Consider the following 20666-nt stretch of genomic DNA (forward strand, 5'->3'; position numbering starts at 1 on the left):
ACTAATATTTCTGTCACCGGAGAGATATACTTCTGTCTTATATATTGATTTCTGTCACTACAGTAGGCATACTAAGAAAAGGGTAGGTCTAAACAATGTTATCTTGTCTCTGCCTACCCTGTAGTTTTCATCCTAATTTACCATGTGTCTCAGTGTTTCCAGATCCAATGGGCATTTTCAGTCTGTTTTTTTACTAGCCTTTAGCATTATGTGATACAGTTGATGTGTGCCCCCTCTTTCTTCAGATTCTCTTTTCTTGGCTTCAGTGACACTGTACTCATGTTTTTTTCTTTACCTTACTGATCTCAATTTTCTTTACAAATTTCTCTTTCAGTAACTATCCTTGAAATGTTGGAAGTCTTCAAGACTTAGTCATGAACCAGCTTTTTTCTCTTTAAAAAAAATCCTTTTCTCCTGTTCCAGTTTTTACCATCTCAGTCAGTGTCACTTCTAATAGTAGCCAGAAACCTGGGATTCATTCATAATACTGTTCTTTGTCTACCAAACATAGCTTATCCTTAAGTTTAGGTGATTCCAGCTTCTAGATTCCCACTTTCTCCATGTTCAGTACCACTACCACCCTAGTCCGGAGGAACGTAGTCTTTCATCTAAATTGTCAAATCAGCTTCTAAGTGGTCTTTCTGTTCCCACTCTTCTTTTCAGTTCATTTGCAACGTAGCAGTTAAGAGGGATGATCTTTTAAAAACTAAGTCATGTTCTTTGCTGCCAGTTTCTATTAATCTTAACATGAATTATAAACACCTGTACATGGCTTACAAGGTCCTGTGAGATCTGCTTCTTCCCTGTCTCCAACCTTGCCCTCTGCCACTCTCCTCACTGTGCTCTAGCCACATCATCTGGTTCTTTTCCTTGTCTTTTGAGCAAGCTTTTCTACTTAACTCTCATCTGCCCATCTACCTTTTAGATCTTTGTTTTAGTGTTTCTTTAGACAGGTCTTTTCTGCTTCCTAATATGTCACTCTCATGGTACCCTTTTTTCTTTCATCACAGATAGCACTTGTCACAATTTCCAGTTGTCCTTGTTTGTTTTAATGTTTGCCTTCCTTATTAAGTTGTAAATTCCTGCAGAGTGGAGATCTTGTTTGTCTTGTTCCCTACTTCAACCCCTGTTCCTTGCGCAGTGTTTGTCTTCAAACAGATATGTAATAAATATTTGTTTGCTAGATGAATGAGTGATTGAATGACATTGAATGAATCAGTATGTGACTGTCAACCTCTGTATCATTCTGCATTTTGTTTCTGTTCTCTATCCTGAACAGATGAATTTTAGGGTATTTTCCTAGAGCTTGTGCATTGCAGGACTCAATTCTATTTAATTTGATGAATGTCATCTTGTTTTGGATTAAAAGGGCATATAACTTATAAAAAGCTTACAGAAACTTCTTAGCTCTGTATGAGACTCTTAAGTTTTTTGAAGGTACAATTTCTTCTATTCTTTGTGAATTTTATTACCTTTTTAAAAAATTTATATATTTTTAGAGAAGGGAAGGGAGGGAGAAAGAGAGGGAGAGAAGCATCGATGTGTAAGCGATCATCGATTGGTTGCCTTTCACATGCCCCCAACCAGGGACCTGGCCTGCAACCCAGGCATGTAACTTGACTAGTAATTGAACTGGCGACCTTTGGGTTCACAGGCCAGCACAGTCCACTGAGCCACACCAGTCAGGGCGCCTTTTAAAATAATGATATATTTATTAATTAATATATAATATATAAATGATATTAATAAATTTTTATTGATTATGGTCTTACATTTGTACTCATTTACCTCCCTTTACCCACTCACCACCACCATCACCCAGCATCCAGCATCCCACCTCCCTCCAGTGGTCCTCCCTCCTTTGTTCATGTCCATGGGTCATGCATATAAGTTTTCTGGCAACTCCATTTCCTATACTGTAATTTACATTCCTGTGACTATTCTGTAACTATTTGTAGTACTTTTTTAAAAAATATTTTTATTTATTTATTTTTTAGAGAGGGGAATAGAGGGAGGGGGGGTAGAAATATCAGTGTGTAGTTGCCTCTCATGTGGCCCCCACTGGGGACCTGGCCTACAACCTAGGCATGTGCCCGGACTGGGAATTGAACTGGTGACTCTTTGGTTCACAACCTGCGCTCAATCCACTGAGCTACACCAGCCAGGGTATTATTTGTACTTCTTAATCCCCTCACATTTCACCCATTCCCTGACACCTCACTCCTATCTGGTAACCATCAAAATGTTCTCCATATCCATGATTATTCTGTCTCTGTTCTTTTTGTTTGCTTAGTTTGATTTTTAGGTGCAATTGTCTTTGTGTGTGTGGCCATTTTATTGTTCATAGTTTTGATGTTCTTTTTCTTAAATAAGTTTCTTGAACATTTCATATAATAATGGTTTGGTGATGATAAATTCCTTTAGTCTTTTCTTGTCTGGGAAGCACTTTATCTACCCTTTGATTCTAAATGATAGCTTTGCTGAGTAGAGCAGTCTTGGCTCTAGGTGCCTGCTTTTCGTGACTTTCAATATTTTGAATATTTCTTGCCAATCCCTTCCAGCCTGCAAAGTTTCTTTTGCAAAATCAAGTAATAGTCTTATGGGGACACCCCTATAGGTAACTAACTGCTTTTCTCTTGCTGCATTTAAGAGTCTCTCTTATCTTTAAACTTTGTCATCTTAATTATAATGTGTCTTGGAGACTTCTTTGCATCCATCTTGTTTGAGACTCTGTGCTTCCTGAACATGCATGTCTATTTCCTTCACCCAATTAGGGAAGTTTTCTTTCATTATTTATTCAAAGGTAAGATTTCCATTGTTTTACTCTTTCTCTTCTTGTTCTGGCACCCCTATGATATAAAAATTGAAACACTTGAAGTTGTCCCAGAGTTTGCTTGCACTGTCCTGGTTTTTTTGTTTGTTTGTTTGTTTTCTTATGTACTAAATTATTGACTTGATTCTCGGCTTTATCCACTCTGCTGTTGTTTGCCCATAAACTGTTCTTTATTTCAATTAGTGTATCCTTCATGTCTGACTTGATTGATCTTTTTTATGCTGTTGAGGTCCTCAGTAAGTTCCTTGAGCATCACTATAACCAGTGTTTTAAAGTCTGCATCTGATAGATTGCCTATCTACATTTTATTTAGCTCTTTTTCTGGAGTTTTCGTCTGTTTTTTCATTTGGGCCATGTTTCTTTGTCTTTCTATTTTGGCAGCTTCCCTGTGTTTGTTTCTGTGTAGAGCTGCTGTGAGTCCCCTGTCTTGGTAGTGTGGCCTAATGTAGTAGGTGTCCTGTAGGGTCCAGTTGCACAAGACTCTCCTATCGCCCAAGCTGGGTACTTGAGGTATATCCTTCATGTGGGGTGGGTGTGCCTTCCTCTTGTAGTTGAGTATTGATTTGTGTTGGCAGGTCAATGGGAGGGATTTTCCTGGGCCAGTCAGCTTCAAGGACTGGCCGTGACCACTGATCATCCACCTCTGTCCTCTGTGGAAGATTAGCTGTGCAGGGGCACTGTTGTGGTGCTCTGACATGGTCTGTATCCATCCACTGGGTGTGCTGGCCCTGGAGTTTCCTGGGTGGTTCAGGTCAAGGTCACCTCTGTTTTGCACAGGGCCAGCATCCCTGAGCTATGAAGCAATCTGAGATGGCTGTTGCTTGTGCTGGGTTTGGAGATTCCCACATGAAGCCCAACTGAATCTTGGCTGGCTGCTGCTAGTGCTGGCCCTGAGGTTACTTAGCAAGAGGTACGAGTGCTGGGAGCTCACTGAGGGTGGCTGTTGCTTGTTTGAAAGTGTTTAGGAAGTTGTGAAGCATGAGCCAAGACCAGCTACTCATATGGAAAAATCAGTTAACAGCCTGGGTGGGCCTATAAATTGGGTGGGACAGAATTGGGATTTCCAGGGCAAGGCAAATAGTGTTAGGTTGATGGAGTCTCAGATATGGCTGCAGCTTGCTGGCTCTGTGGATCTGGTGGAGTTGGGGTAGGGCTCAGAGAGGGACAATGGCTTTTGCCTGCCTTTCTGTGTGAGAAAAACTGGGCTGCTTCCCCCGCAGCTCTTGACTTGATGCCAGTCACTTGAGTTTCTCTCTGTATGCCACTGGTACCTTTCAAGCTACTACTCTGGTGCTAGAGCTCGGAGAGAGTGAGTCTGAGTAAATCCATGTGTGGGTTCTTTAAGGGGAACTGCTTGGGACTTCAGAAGTTTCTTCCACAGATTCAATCCCTGCTGGTTTTACAGCTGGATGTAGTGGGGACTGACTTTCCTGGCACTGGAACCCTGGGCATGGGTGCTTGGTGAGGAGCTGGGGCTCTGCTTCCGAGATATCCCTCCTGAATTTTTATCTACCACGTGTGGATGTGGGATCAGCCCTTTCAGTGTCTGTGCCCCTCCTTCCAGTCTGGGTGGATGTGGTTTCTTTAATTCCATAGTTGTCACACTTCCATCAACTCAATTCTGATGGTTCTGAGTAATGGTGGTTCTACCATATTTTGCTGTGTATAATACATATTTTTTTGCCCAAATATTTTAGGGAAAAATAAGGATGCATATTGTACCTGAAATGCCTTGTATCTGTTCTTGTGTTCTGTAATTATTTTCACATAAAATTTCTTATAGCATGTACAAAAATAAATGCTAAAATTCCTTTGTAATACAAAAAATGGGTATTTAAATATAAATAGATAATTGAATAAAAAAATTACGAGATTTTTTTTTCCTGAAAGTTTGGACCAAAAATGTGGGCGCACATTATACACAGCAGAATACAGTATACTTTATTTGTGTTTTTTATGTGGTTGTGTGTGGAGGTGAGCCATGTTTATCTATGCTGCTATCTTTACTGGAAGTTCCACATTAATATTTTTTAAATTGTACAAAAACGAAGATTGAAAACTGTCAGTAAATTATCCGTCCCTTGCTTTCCATCTGCAGTACCCTTATACTTAGCTACTGTTTGACCCCATTGAAAAAAATACCTAATGTTTAGAACTACCAAAAACAGGAAGAGAAAAAAATTAATAATGAAATGTTTCCTATCATAGTGGATTCTTAAGCATGTTCTCTATGTATGTGGCATGCTAGCTGGATATCTTTTGGCATAATTATTGGTGTCTTCAAAAAGCCAACCAGATAGGCCTCACTTGCTTCTTGCAAAGCACTGACAACTGCACTCTGGAAATGCAGATTTGTTTTAAAGTCCTGAGCAGTTTTTTGCACAAGGTGCTGGAAGGCAAGTTTGCAAATCCAGTTTCATGGAGTGCCATGATACTAGGCCTGTAACGTGAGGTTTCTTTACCCCTCCGACAGAGGAAACACCTTGTGAGTGGCTTTGGTAGCCCATTGCTTCCTTAGTGCTTTACCACTGGTTGATTTGTGGATAGTCTGCATTGTTTGAGCTCTGTGGTGTCGAAAACTCCTTATGAACTACCCCCTTACCCCCTTTCAGCTGGAGCTCAGAGAGCTGCAAATGGCCCATGTTACTTTGCTTCTTTCATCTTCTCTCTCTGTTATGTTAAATGAGAGTGATAGTTATCACATTGGGCTATTATGCTAGTGCCCTGTACATACTAGCCAAATACTGGATATTCTCATATTCTGGGTATTGCTACTCCTGCTTTGGTGATCGGTATTACCACTCTCATGTCCATTGACTAGTGCTTAAGAATCATTCCTGAGCCTTCCCTCTTTTTTATATTTCAGGTCTAATTAGTTATTAGTCAAATGAACTTTGCCTCTGTAATGTCTCTTTACTGCTGTTACCTTAGTTAAATCCCTACTTTTGCTCATCAATATTGTCACAGGTGGGCATAGGTAACCAGGTTCTTGGTGATCGGGACAAAGAATTAAACCAAACACCTGGAGTTTATAGCAGAGAACATGGGAGCAGGCCAACTCCAAGCAGAGATTGACCTCATGGGCTGGAGGGACTCTATGCTCATAGGGCGGATCCTTCCTGGCTAGTTTTGGCAGGCTTTTACTGTGCGTGTACTAGTAGTTGTATTACTTTAAAGCCACTGCACACGTGGTCTCCCATGGTTTTCCCGCATTGGCCGCCAGGGAAGGGGGTCCCACAGTGTTACCTAGTTGACGCCCCTTCTCCTGGGGTCCCCCTATACTAGGTTCACCTTTCCTTTCATCAGAGAATTAATAGCTGTCCATGTTACAGATAGGTGAAAAGGAAAGGAATTATTTATTCAAGTTATACAGACTTAAGAGTAATGACTTAATGTCTTAATCAAAATCCCAAAGTCCCTTAAAACACCCACAAACACACACAGTTCTTCTTTCCCCCTTTGCCCAGTCCAAGGTACCTTATCTCAGGAAAAGAAATAGAAAGCCGCATGGTGATTCTCTGCTAGAGCTGCATGATGATCCTTCTCATGGCTGCGGGGGTTGAGGGGTCCCCCTACACTGGCCAAAGCCGTGTGGTTCTCTATGCTAAAGCTACGTGGTGATTTTTCTCTCACAGGGCTGCAGGAGTCCCCATTCTGGCCAAGAGTGCTTGGTTCTCTCGTCAGTGGCTGCCGCCTCTGCGTTTACATCCCCGGCCAATCTTCCTCTGCAGTCCCATTTCTGACTCCTCCCACAACCAGCTACACTTGCCAGGACTCCCATACCCTCCAGCTTTACTGGGCTGCCATAGTGATTCTGGGCAGACGTGGCCCCAATCATCTCCAAGCTTTCAAAGGCGATATAATGGAGGCTGGGAGTTGCCTCCCAGTTACATCTTGGATGGAAGTCACTCCCTTCTCCTTGGCTCAAAGCCTGGCCATAGCTATTTAACATATCTATGAAACCAGTTAAAGGTTATAGATATGTTAAATGACCATTCCAGAGGTTATCTGTGGAACTGTTGCTATGCAAAGCAACTCAATGGCCCTGCTTCATATATCTCATCCCCCCAGCTCAGACTTGTGGGAATGAGGACATCCCATATTTTTAATATTTCCTGGATACCCTGAGTATCCAGGAAATATTACACCCCATTACAAATCCTTCTTTTGGGGGCCCCCTGGGTGCACCCTCCTACAGTATTATTGTAGCCACCCATAATAGCTTACTTGGTCTTAATTTAAATATCCTCCCCAATCTAGTCTTTGCCTATGCCATTGATTTATGATTTTCTTAAACATCAATATGATCACACAAAGCTGTTTACAGTTCTTCAGTGGTTTCCTGTCGTCCCTAATTTTTTTAAAAACATTTAACTTTTAATGTTCTTCTTGATATACTTTCTTTTTTTTATGGGGGGAGGCCTCATTTCTTGCATAACCTATTCAGATTGTAATTTTAAGTTCTTAGAATTTACCCTGCTCTCTGTTGCATGTTTCTTACCGAAGACACCCTTTGCCTCTGTGCTGTGGCTCCTTTGGAAATTAGCTTTAACACTCATCTCTTCCAGTAAGTTTTTTTGACCCTCCCACCCCCTCTCTCTCACTCCAGGTCCTGGAGAGATTCTCTTTTATTTGCACTCGTAACCCCCAAAGGATGTTTCTGTCACTCTTCACAGTCTTTTGTAATTGTATCTTTTTTTCTGCTAAGCTTCTTGAAAGTGGAGACCACATATCTTGAATGGCTTTGTATCTCCAGGGTTTAGAATAATGTCTGGCAAACTGTGAGCTCTCAGATGTTTGTGTAATGGATGTATTTGTTGAATGAATAAATTATGTTTTTTTTTTCTGGAGAAATTATAGATATCTTAGAAGCCTCAATTATAGTTGTAAGGCCTTTATGATGTTCCAATTCTTTTATTTCCCTAGTTTGAAGATTATAGGTACTTTTATTTATTATGAATCAATAATATTTATGTTCTTTAGAACAAAGTAAATTGTATTGTTGATATAATAACTTGCTGTCTTCGAGGGCTGTAGTTTTTCAGAAGTTGTTTTTTTTTTTTTAACTGCAGCCCACTTGTGCTAATTTTTTCCTGGTTTTCTCTAGTTACAGTGTCAGGTTCTTAGGATCTTATTTCTTCCCACCCTCCCAAGAGTCTTAGTTATGACAGGATCTGTCAGCTTCCACACTATGGACATTGTGGACCAGATGAGTCTTAGTCGTGCGGAGTTGGCCTGGGCATTCTGACATGTTTAGGAATCTCCATTGCCTCTCCCTACTAAGTTTCACTAGCACTCCCTAGTTTTGACAACCAGAAATGTGTCCACACATTGTCGGATGTCTTCTCTGGAGCAAAATCACCTGTGTTTGAAAACTCGACTGAGTTATAGATAATCCTTTCTCTAAATTTAATCCACAAAGAACCTCTCTCTTTCTGTGGGCTCTTTGTTATCAACATATGCCCATGATCTCCCATCTTTAAAAAAATAAGCAAAAAACACCTCTTTTCCATTAAATCCTTGTTTTTGTCTTTTTCTCATTTTCTCTATCCATCCACTTCCCATCCACTATTTTAGAATGATAAAATAGTGGCAACTGTTCTTTGTTGTTGAAGAACTACTAGGATGTGTACCACCACCTAGTAGTACACATCATGATTCTCCCTTATTCCTCTGTCCCCCTCCAGTACCCACACTTGTACCCCCTATTTAGTTGTTCATAAAGTCCTTTCTAGTCTACCTCCTGAATTCCCTAGGATCTGCCTATGTTCATTATTCCCACAGCCGTGTCCTGCAATGTCATCAGCCTCTTTATTGGTCTCCAAACCCCAAGTCTAGTCCTACTCTACTTTATTTTCTACATTGTAGTGTAGGTGACTTTCTTAAAATAAAAGTATTTTCCCATTTCAATTCTTCTCAACCATGAGTTCTGGGGCCCTAGTTTGTGTGTGAAAGGTGAACCTGGTGCTTTTTATGCAACTCCAATTGCTTTATTTTTCTACTTAAGAAACATTTCATTGTTCTTAGGAATTCCTAAAACCTTTCTCATTGTTTTTACAAAGCACTTCCTGATGTGATCCCTGTCTATTAGCAAAGCCATTTTTGATACATAAAGAAACAGATTCTTTTAGAAAGTGTTTTATGAAAAATCAGTATTTATTCAGTTAGTCATTGGTACTTTTTTTTTTTTTTTTTTACCACCACCAGTAAAATTTGTCACTGGGGGAGGGATCAGGAGAAAATATGAGTATTCTAACATATTGATTGATGTGGTGTGCCTGACAAATTTGACAGCTAAGTTATAAAATTTCTTTTCTTTCAGGTATTTATAACAACAATGACGTAGCAGTATCATTTCCAAATGTAGTATCTGGCTCAGGATCTAGCACTCCTGTTTCCAGTTCTCATTTACCTCAGCAGTCTTCTGGGCATTTGCAACAAGTGGGAGCTCTGTCCCCATCAGCAGCGTCATCTGCAACCCCTGCTGTTGCTACAACTCAGGTACATTATAAAGTAACGTGAAGATGGATTATCAGTTTTGAAAGTGAGCTTGATTGAAGGAGAGAGAAATGAAATAGTGCTTCCTATAGGAATTTATAAAATATCTCAATTTGTATAGACATGTTAGTGGAAGCCATAGACATTTTTACGTGATAATCACAAGAGAAGACAAAGGAATGTGTTGGCACCAACTGATCATTTTACATTTCTGAGTTTCTAGATTTTTTCTAACAGTGTAAAATACTCATTTGGGGGGAGCTTTTATTCTTCTTATCAATAAAAGTTAGACTTTTAAAAAACTATGAACCAATTTTGGAGTTGTGGTATTAAAATTTTATTTTATAATTTCAAAAATTACACAAATAATGTTTGAATATCTGCTAAATTTTTATAATTCAGTGTAGGAGAATATAGAATAAAGAGTGAATGATCTCTTTAAGTGCAATATGGCTTTCTTCCTACTGAGAGAAGGGAAATGTTCCTAAACATTGTAAATAATAGTGACTATGTGGTTGGTTTTGCATTTTTTTATCCTTTTCCTCCACTTTAGATCTGTAATTGGATAGGTGACCTAGTCTACAGGAATGCTTTAAGCAAGAGTCAAATTAGAAAAATCATGATCTTGAAATACATAAAAAGGACAGTAAATGGGCAAAGCTGTGCACACACATACACACAGTCCTACTGCAGCCCACCCCTACCCCCACATTTCCCTAAAGGTAATAATTTAAAATTCCTAAAGTATATATTTTTCAATTTATTTGGAATTTTTGATATTTTTATTTTTACTTTGTTCAAAGGTCTAGTAGTGTGTTAACATTTTGAGAAAATTGTAAGAGTGACAAATGTGTAATTACAAATAACTAGTGAAGTAGTTATTTGTAAGTTGCTGTAAACTTATGCTTTATGTATATATTCATAATTTCTATTGTACAGGCCTTTAGAATGTGTTCACTTTTCCAGTATTTTTTCTAAACTGTAGATCAAAGTACAGCATTGTTAGTTTTAAAGTATGTAATGGTGCAGTATAAACAGTCATCATTATAATTACATTAAGTATTAGGATAAACAACAGACAATTCAGAACAGAAAATTAGTGGCCTTGATTAGTGGTGTTATCTTTCAAAATGAAAGTTGACTATGTGGTAAACCTCTCAACCTAAATCAAGGGAGTTGGACCAGTTTAGGAAGAGTTCTTCTTTAGCTTATTCAACTAAACTGAGTGAGTAGCCATAGTAATAGAGGCTTGGGGTTGGAGGGGGTGAAAGGATAAATAGTTTTACCTGTTTTTATTTTATCTCTTAATTAAGTGTAGCCATATGCATTGATAGCTTTATATTCTTGGACAAAAGTCTCACCAGAGCATTTTCAGTGTACATTTTCCTTTTTTTTTCTTTATAAAAGTCTGTTTTAATTACTCTCTGGTTAATTCTAGGCTGATTTAAGCAAAAATCTCATTTCTTCTCATTCATTATGTTTGTGGTTTTAGGGGTTGGCGTTAGGGAGGTTGATGGGGGAAGTGGTGGTAAAGAGAAATTTTATAGCTAGAGGGAAAATTCCACTCAACAGATGACTCAACTAAAGAACAAAGAAATCATAGTTGCAAGTAATCCAGGATTCAGTCCAATTAAAATCTTTATGGTTTATCCTCTTTCCACGTTTCAGTAAGATGAGTCATTTATAAATACGATCATCCAGTTAGACTTAAATGCTGCCTGCTGAGACAACTGCATCTGTGTTTCTGTCCTGCAGTCGAGGCTTTCTGCCTTCAAGCTGGAGCTTATTTAGCCTGGCTTATCTATCTAGTGCTGCTGTAGCAACCATCAGTCTCCAGGCAACTGAGGCACATTGACCTCTCGATTTAACTGAGAGCAGAACAGCTTCAATTTAGCTGCCCGAAACAATAGTATTGGTATTGAATGTGCAAAAACTGAATTTTCTAAGGGCAGTGTATAAGGGAAAGGATACAGAAATGTTTAGAATAAGTTTAATGTTTAGATAGAACTCTTAAAATTGTGATGCACCTGGTAATTGAATTTTCTTCTCAAAATGGCAAAAGTTTATTTCTGGCTTAACTTTCTTGTAGGCCCTGCTTATTTTATTTAGGGTTTCTTTATAGGTAGTTGATTTAAAACTAAGGGAGCAATGATATAAGGTAAATTCAAATGATTGATATTTAAAAAGTAACTATAGATATCTTTTTACAATTATTAAGAAAGCCATCAAACACTACCAAGCAAATCTTTTTAAAATATATAAATCAGAGAATAGAAACATTAAATTTGAATAAAGATTTGACCCCTCACCTTCCTCTAAAAAAATGTAATGAAAGTAATCGTGTTTGGTGTCTGCAGGATAAAAATCCAGAGGTCATTCTTGATCTTTCTGAACTTGGTTTTAAGTAAGAGAGATAGGCCTCTTGTTTGGATTATTTGCTGTCTTAAGAATTGTTTCCTACAAAGTAGTCAGGTAGGTAAGATTAGAAAGCTAATAGAAATTAAAACTGGGAATAGATTTGTTTCTTTAATTTGAAAAAAAGGGGGATGTTTGTAAAATTTTGTGTTAAGAAGGTAGGGAGGGAGAGTCTGATGCTTAGCAGTTCTAATTTGGAAAAATCTTTTTTTTTTTAGGATTTCATTTATTTATTTATTTATTTATTTATTATAGAGAGAGGGGAAGGGAGGGAGAAAGAGTGGGGAGAAACATCGATGTATGATTGCCTCTTAGGTTCACAGGCCAGTGCTCAATCCACTGAACCATACCAGCCAGGGCTGAAAAAAATCTTTTTAAAATGTTGGATAACTCAGCTTTATTTTTTCAATGTTAGATCATTATGTTTTATCTGATATACTTGTTTTTAGAATAATTATTCTTTCATAGGTATCAGCAGTATAGTTATAGTTCGTATACATTAGTGGAAGATATTAGTGGTGTCCATGTGATTTCTTTTTTAAACTATGTGCTCTGTCCTGTTGCATCGTGATTACAGGTATAAATTAGTTTCTGTTAGATGTGCCATTAATTTTCCATTTTGCTTTCAAATTCCCCTCTGTTTCCTAGTTCTACATTCATTCTGTTCAGTCTTTGGGAGAATTGAAGTGCTTTTGCTTTAAGGATGATCCCTTTAATAGAAGAATTTAAGGCTGAATATAAAGAAAAAAATGTAATATATTCTGCATTCTTTTGGATACAAGTCTTCATGTAGATAATCATGGTTCATTATTTACTCTTACTGTTAAAAATGATAAGATTTAAATAACTTAAGGAACTTCCAAGGTTGATGTAATATTTAGTAAATGAAGATACTTCAGTATTTCAAAGGTACATACAATTTACTGACTAATGTTTTGTACATTTCTGTGGGACTTTCGCTTCAATCAGCTGTGAATATTTTGTTTTCCAGGTGCCTAACTTTGTGTGTGTGTGTGTGTGTGTGTGTGTGTGTGTGTGTTTTGGGGAGTTGTCTTGGATGTAGTCCTTGATTTCCTTTCAAATGATGTCTGATATGACACTTTCATTCTATTTGAGGAAATGGTTCAGCTTCCCAGGCAAATTTACCTGACTTGATTGGTCAGAATGAAAGTTTCAATAAATAATTTTATAATGACATAATTTTAAGGAAGTTAACAGTGTATCAGAAATCCTGGGTTCCAGGAGCTTTGCTACACTCACTTGTATAATTGTGGACAGGTCTTTTAAGTTTGTGGGCATCATTTTTTTCATACACAAAATGAAAACTTTAAATATCTGTTTTACCTGCTATATATGTATGTTATGAAGTTCAAATGAAAATAAGTGCTTTGTAGACCATAATATACTTTGGAATTAATATTTATTATACTGATGTTATAATTAGAGGGCGTCATTAATTTCAGTTGTTACAGAAATAGCCTGATTACCAGTGAGAAATACTGTCCTTTGCTAAAAATAATATTAAATTTTTATTTTAAAACTCATACTTCTATGTTAACAGATATATGAAATTTAGCTGTTTTAGGTTCATTAGTTCTGTTAACTAATGTCTTTTTCATTTCTTAAATGATTTCAGTAGCTATTGTAATACCAGTGACTTAATTCCCCCCACCCCCCCCAAAGATAGGTGGTATATTGACTAGGTATTAACCAATTAGTAACCCTTAGAATTGGTTGGCTATTTCCATGTAGTCCTGTTGTCCAGTCATGAATGTTCATTGATGGTTTAACTACAATTTAATCCCTCCCACTACTTTATTAGGAACTCAATTGTAGGGCATTTCAGCATTAGCCTAAACAATGGTTTTGAATACGTTAAGCTCCTAACAATTAGGGAGCAGTTTGGGGCATTGAATAATGTGGAATGATGCAATTGAACCTGACAGCTTCAACAGTCAGCCTACTCATGGGACCTGAAAGTTGTTCACACTTGGTTTCATCTCTCATCACATGCTGAGTATTGAAGCCTTACTAGTGGGTAGCTGACTTGGAAATGGGGTCTGTTATCAGAATACATTTCATAGTATAAAGTTTTGAATTGAGTTAGAAAATATATAAAACTTTTCTGTTTTTCCTGTTTTCCCCAGTTTTTCCTGGGAGCTTTCCTAGTCAAACAAGTTGTGTTTGCAGATTGAAAAAATACATAAAGTGATTGTCATTAAAATATTTGGATCCATACATTACAGTCTTAGTATTGCTATGTGATTATACAGGGATGGGAAAAAGTAAGTTGATAATAATACTATATTAGTAAATAATAATGCAAAAATACACTGTTTCAAGTATTCCCAACTGTAAGCCTACTTTTTCTACCCCTTTATCTAAGTTAAGATATCATTGCATAATGAGACATTTATACCTTCTAATTTTTCTTAGGTAAATGTGTTTTGATCTTTGAAGTATAGCCATGTTATCAGAATAGAATCGATAGATTATATGCTCTAAAAACGTTAATGGCAAAGATGGAAACCATAATAATTCATGAAAATAATTTTTTGAACAAAAGGCTAAAATTTTAGTGCTTACCATGTGCCAAGCATATGTATAAGACCTTGTATTCACTCAGCTAGTTCTCACAATATTCTTGTGAGGTGTAGGTACTATCATCTCCATTTTTACAGATTGAAGACAGAGATACAGTATGTTGCCCATAATGAGACAGCTTGGTTTATGGCAGAAACCTTGATAATAAAATGTTTTTCTTCTAATAGTATATATGAAATAGAATTTTTTAAAAATTAATAATTTAGTGACTCCGGCAAGATTTTGGAAGAATATTTTTGAATCATGTGTTAGGATTGGAAAGCTTGAAAAAACTACTGTTTTAAAGCTTATTTGGATAGTTACATTTTAACTTTTATTGACAGATTATTTGTACATTTAAAAAATGTACGCTATAACCTCTTTCTGTATGATTGAAGTTTGAAGCCTCATATCCACCTCCGGATGATATATTGCTATGGTACTTTCTAAAGGTGAAATTTTTAGAAATTAGGTCCTATTCTTTCCAATGTAAATTTTCTTATTTCTTTTCTATTTCTCAACCTTTACCAGTATTGATGGGGAGGGGTAAATCTCCCAAAACAGTACCCACTTTTAAGTCTGATATTTATATAATTGAGCAGGCTTAGCCTGTATTTTTTCTTCCACAGCTAATTCCTTTAGAATCAGCTGAGCCCTGGCTGGTGTGGCTCATTGGTTGGTTGAAGCATCATCCCATACACCAAAAGGTTGCAGGTTTAATTCCCAATCAGGGTTCATACCAACATTGTGGGTTCAGTCCCTGTTTGGGGAGTGTGTGAGACACAGTCAGTCAGTGTTTCTCACATCGGTGTTTCTCTCTCCCTCATCTTCCTCTCTCTCGAAGTTCAATAAACATTTTTAAAAAATTGTAATGAGCCGAATGCTTAGGAATTTGGTTTTTACTTCTGTGAGAACTCTTAAAACTTCTCAGTGATCATTTCATGTAAAAGATAAACTATTAACAGGGACATTTCAAACTGGATAAAATTTTCGTCTTGTTAATATTTTAATCTATTAACAGGGACATTTCAAGCTGAAATAAAATTTTTGTCTTGTTAATATTTTAATATAGTATGTCAGACTACTTAGGAAACACTAAATTTCTTAGATTTGGTTTGAGTGTGAATACTGCCTTGGTAGATTCACATACATTCCTAGATGTTTAACATAGTAAGTGATTCTAAATTCACTTAGGGTATTCTTTGACTCAGGCACCTAAACATATTTAAAAGTAACTTAGATTTTCCTTATTCATTGTTTAGTTTATTCTTCCTATGCTTGTCTTTGGGTCCATCTTGTAAAATAATTGTATTTCTTTTAATGACACTTTTGCAAGAATGTTATTAGAGTAAGTGTAAGATAACATCCTGAATGAAGTGGTTCCTTTCAACTATTAATCTTGGGAAGTAAACAAAAAAACCTTTCCAAGATAATATATATTAGAAGTTAAAGCAAAAATTTATTATGACAATGTGAATTTATAATTTTATAATGTGAATCTGAGTACCTAGTTTGTTTTCAATCATATTCTTTTTGTTGTAATTTACTTTGAAATATTTTATTTTTTTTAAAGATTTTATTTATTTATTTTTAGAGGGGAAGGGAAGGAGAGAGGGAGAGAAACATCAATGTATGGTTCCTCTGGTGTGTCCCCTGCCGGGAACTGGCCTGCAACCCAGGCATGTGCCCTGACTGGGAATTGAACCGCGATTGTGTGGTTCGCAGGCCCACACTCAATCCACTGAGCTACACCAGCCAGGGCTACTTTAAAATATTTTAGATGTATAGAAACTTTTTAGAAGCAGTGCAGAGTACAGTGTTGACACACTCACATGTTTTGGATACCCTTCACTCAGTGTTAACAACTTGTATTTTATAGTGCAAGTAGACCCAAGGAGGGTATCTGTCCACAATAGCCATTTTCCTTACCTGGTCAAGGTAGAATTGAAATGTCATAAGGTAGGTAATTCCCTCTAAAAAGAATTGCCAGTCATTATGCTAGGTCTTCTGAAGCAGACTTATGGTACATTAATAATTTGTTTTCAGTTTACTTTTTAAAACCCATGTCCAAAGTATGCAGTGGAGAAGTGTGTGTATATCATTTCTTTACTCTTTGCTCCAGATTTCTTTTTCTTTTTAATATATTTTATTGATTATACCATTACAGTTGTTCTATTCCCCCCCTTCATTCCCCTCCACCCTGCACATCCCCTCCCCCACCATTCCCCCCCTTTAGTTTATGACCACGTGTCTCAAGTTCTTTAGATTCTATACTTCCCCTACTATTCTTGCCCTCCCTTTCTTTATATAAAAGAAATCTGTTCAGTTTCTTTTATATAAAAGCTTTCAGTGCTCTTTATGCTTCATAACCACTGTCGCTTTAGTTTCACATGGACGTCTTTCCACCCCTCTATATCTGAGTGCTTTCACTTATTAATGACAACAAAGGTTTTAGAGTCTACAAGATTGCCTGGCATTATGTGTGTACTCGTCTTAGTAAGGGGTCTTTCTTTTCCCTGCTGTCTCACTTATCCTCTTTCATTGATACTAAGTTGTGTGGGATCTTTTCACTAAAATGTTAGGGATTTCTTGGCTCTACCTACAGTGCCAACAGTTACCAAGAGTTCCCAGAATTAACCATTCAAAACATCTTTTCAGAAGTATTGACTAAGCAATGTCAGACATTTGTGGTGTCTTTGGTTCCTCTTGCTACCCACTTAAAATGATGGTAATGAAATAGAGTTTTAACATAGTGTGGTTTAGTTGTTTTAATACACCACAAAATTTTACCTTGTAAAATTAGTAAGTTATTTTAATCTCTTGAAAGTTTCTCATTTAGATAAATGCAGTAATTTTTTAAAAACAAACAACCACAAGATAATTTTTACCCATTCAGAAAATTTTGGGAGATTGGTCATTTAGGATAATGAAGAATGCATTCCAATTTTAGTTTATTATTTTATTAATTTACTTTTCCCTGCCATCTTCATAAAATACATACTTTTATGCTTTGGAATTAGGCTAAAGATGGTTCATCTTCTTCCTGATGATCGTCATTATGCAGGTGTTATTATGCTATTGTGATCTTTACTGTAGTGAGCCCAGTGTGTGATATGGAAACTAAGATAATCTGTAGTTGACATCAAGAAATTTGGTTCCATGTAAATTTTTGAAATAATTTGTTCTAGTTTTGTGAAATATGTCATTGGGATTTTGATAGGAATTGCATTGAATCTGTAGATTGCTTTGAGTAGTATGGACATTTTAACGGTGTTAATTCTTCCTATTCATGAACACAGTGTGTGCTTCCACATATTTGTATCTTCTTCTGCTTCTTTTTTCAGTATCTTATAATTTTCTCAGTACAGGTCTCTTACATCCTTGGTTAGGTTTGTTCCTAGGTATTTTGCTTGTTTTTGAAGCAGTTGTTAATGGGATTGTTTTCTTATTTTCTCTTCTTGTTCCTTATTGGCGTCCCAAAATAGCACTTCTCCAAAGAGACATGCAGATGGCCAATAAACACCTGAAAAAATGCTCAGTGTCACTAATCATCAGAAGAATGCGAATAAAAATCACAATTAGATACCATCTCACACTTGTCAGAATGGCCATCATCAGTAAATCAAAAAACAAGTGCTGACCGGGATATGGAGAAAAGGGAACCCTTTTGTTGGTGAGAATGCAGATTGGTGCAGCCAAAGCAGTGTGGAGACACCTTAAAAAATTAAAAATGGATCTATCTTTTGACCATTAAAGGTTGGTCTGTTGTCCCATAAAATAACTATGGGACATTTACACAGTGGAATTATACCTGGCTGGTAAAAATGAAGAAGATTTTACCCTTTAGAACAGTATGGCTGGACCCGGAGAACATTGTGCTAAGTGAGATAAGCCAGTTTAAAGACAAATATCATATGAATTCACTCATATATGGAATCTAATGAATAAGCTGAACAAAACAGACAGACTCATAGATGGAGAACAGATGACAGCTAGTGGGGATGGTTAGCGAGTGAAGGGATTGAGCAAAAAGGAAAAAGAACTCGTGAACATGAATGAGTGTAGTGATTGCTGGGGGGAGAGGGGTGTAAGGGGACTAAATGGTAACAGAAAAGATACAATAAAGATTAAATTTAAAATAAGAGAAAAAATGAAATTTGTGGCTAATAAGGGTAAATATAATGCCCTTGGCAGAAGGAACCCTTCCTGTAAAAGGATATATCTGATTAGAGTAGGATCTTTTGATTCTTATTAGGAGACTAAGGCAGCTCATAAAACTGATAATTGGAGCTAAATTGGTAGTCCAACTGGTGTAATGTTCTGATTCAGCCAAAAGCTGACTGCATGAAAAAGAAGAATCAAAAGGATAAAGTGCAGATACTGAGGCATCTAGATGGCCCTGTTCTTTGAACATCACCCCACCACACTCTGTAATATGCTTCTTGCTCATATTTCTTTCCTCTCTTGCTGTCAGCTGTTACTTCTTGCTGCCAACAAACTGTCTCAAGATACTACTTTTTCTTCCTCTTTCTAATTAATTTTCCATTTTCAGTGTGTTATATGCTTAGTTTATCTTTCTAGAATTATATCCAGAGTAAGAGTATATTGACTCTATGAATGGCATTTTTAAGTATAACGTACCCGGGATTTTAACATGTCATTGGTAACATCTGGTCCTTTTGTTTGTCCAGATTTTTTCTTTTTGTAAAGTATTTTGTATGTAGCCAAGATCCCCAAGTATTTGACTTCTATAGAGGTAAAAATAATCTTAACTATATTTTCATTTATGAATTGTGTATTTTATGCATGTAAAACTAAATACATGGCAAGTGTCTAGTATGATCTTTCGGTTAAAATTATGAGTTACCTTTCCTGAGGGCTAATTGATAGTTAAACAGGACTTTATAGTACAAACTTATTGGCTTTGTATACAGATTTTTTAAAAAATATTTTATTTTTTTATCTTTAGAGGGGAAGGGAAGGAGAGAGGAAGGAAACATCAATGTATGGTTGCTTCTTGTGCATCCCCTGCAGGGAACTGGCCCCTGCCGGAAACTGGCCTGCAACCCAAGCATGTGCCCTGACTGGGAATCGAACCACGATCGTCTGGTTCATAGGCCCGCGCTCAATCCACTGAGCTACACCAGCCAGGGCTGTATACAGATTTTTAATAAGAGAAAGAAATGAAACCCAGAAGCTGACAGATTGAATTTAAGACATGAAAGTGTGAACTGTGAAATATACCTTTGAAACAATAGAAAAAATAGGATTCTACACCAAGGAGCTCTGTGAATTAAAGTCCAATTTTTATACTTAGTAACTTGTCTATAGGCCAAATAAAAAGTCAGGGTCTGAGTCGTTCCAGAAACACCATTTATTCTCTGTAATATTTTGCTTGTTCTAGCTACTGTGTCAACTTGGTCTCTTGTATGCAACTTTACATATCAAAATGTTCCACATCTTTTGTTCTGTCAGTATTCAGTTTCTTTATATTAGATGTGCTCTAATTTTTTAAACCTATTTTTCTGAATTTGGTTCTGAAATAATTATTCAGTGATTTCATTTTATAAAAGCTTAAGTTTAAATTCATTCATGAAGAAGAATAAGAAGTCTACTTTAAAATCTGTGGTTCTGTTATATCTGAAGAATATTTCAGTCTAGTAATAGCCTTCTATGAGTAACAGTATTTTGTGTACAAGAGATTTGCTTCCAAAATGGCACATTTTAAGGTTATAATATTCTTGGAAAGCGGGAGAAGCCATTCACATCAAAGAAGGCATTTTTATTACATTGGATTACGCAAGACTTTGGCCAGCCTCCTTAGCTTCATCTGTTTAAGGATTCATTTTCACTTGTTTGGCACAACTCCCAGTAGAGGCCTTCAGGATTGTGGTTAGCAACATGAATGAATTACAAACTTTGGACCAGCTCTTCAGTTAGTAAGAGCTGGCTTCCTGCCAAAAAGACAGTGCCTTATATGGGGTCAGGGCAAAGCTGTGACTCCTTTAGCCTCACAATTGTATAGGAAACATACTTGTGATGTCTATTTGCTTTCTTTTAAAATAAAAACGAAATGCACTCAGGCTTCTAACAAAACAGGAGGTTTTTACTAATGACAGAGTTAAGCAATGGAAATATGACGTGGAATAATTAAACTACTAAAAGTAGAAGTTGGACCTTTTGACCTCATTAGCATCCTGTGATGTAAGAGACTAAAGCATGTTAGACATCTGTTGTCTACCTGTCCTTACTTTGTAAGTGGTTAAATAAGATTAGATAATTAGTCCTATGTTCACATGGTAACCATGCCACTGGCTTTTGGTATTGACTAGATACT

The 20666-nt window shown here is 36.8% G+C and overlaps 1 protein-coding gene across 9 annotated transcripts in view; it reads left to right on the top strand.

The window, feature by feature from the left end:
• The window catches only part of MLLT10 (MLLT10 histone lysine methyltransferase DOT1L cofactor), a 251441-nt gene that overhangs the window by 207860 nt on the left and 22915 nt on the right, over nt 1-20666 (top strand). For all 9 annotated transcript variants that reach the window (XM_037058099.1, XM_037058098.1, XM_037058097.1 and 6 more), the window contains one exon: nt 9156-9334. In XM_037058099.1, the coding sequence (XP_036913994.1) occupies nt 9156-9334 (179 nt within the window). The remainder of the gene's footprint in view (nt 1-9155; nt 9335-20666) is intronic.

This window comes from Sturnira hondurensis, unplaced genomic scaffold, assembly GCF_014824575.4.
Source record: "Sturnira hondurensis isolate 20B ecotype Veracruz unplaced genomic scaffold, ASM1482457v3 Scaffold0009906, whole genome shotgun sequence".
NCBI classification, from domain to species: Eukaryota; Metazoa; Chordata; class Mammalia; order Chiroptera; family Phyllostomidae; genus Sturnira; species Sturnira hondurensis.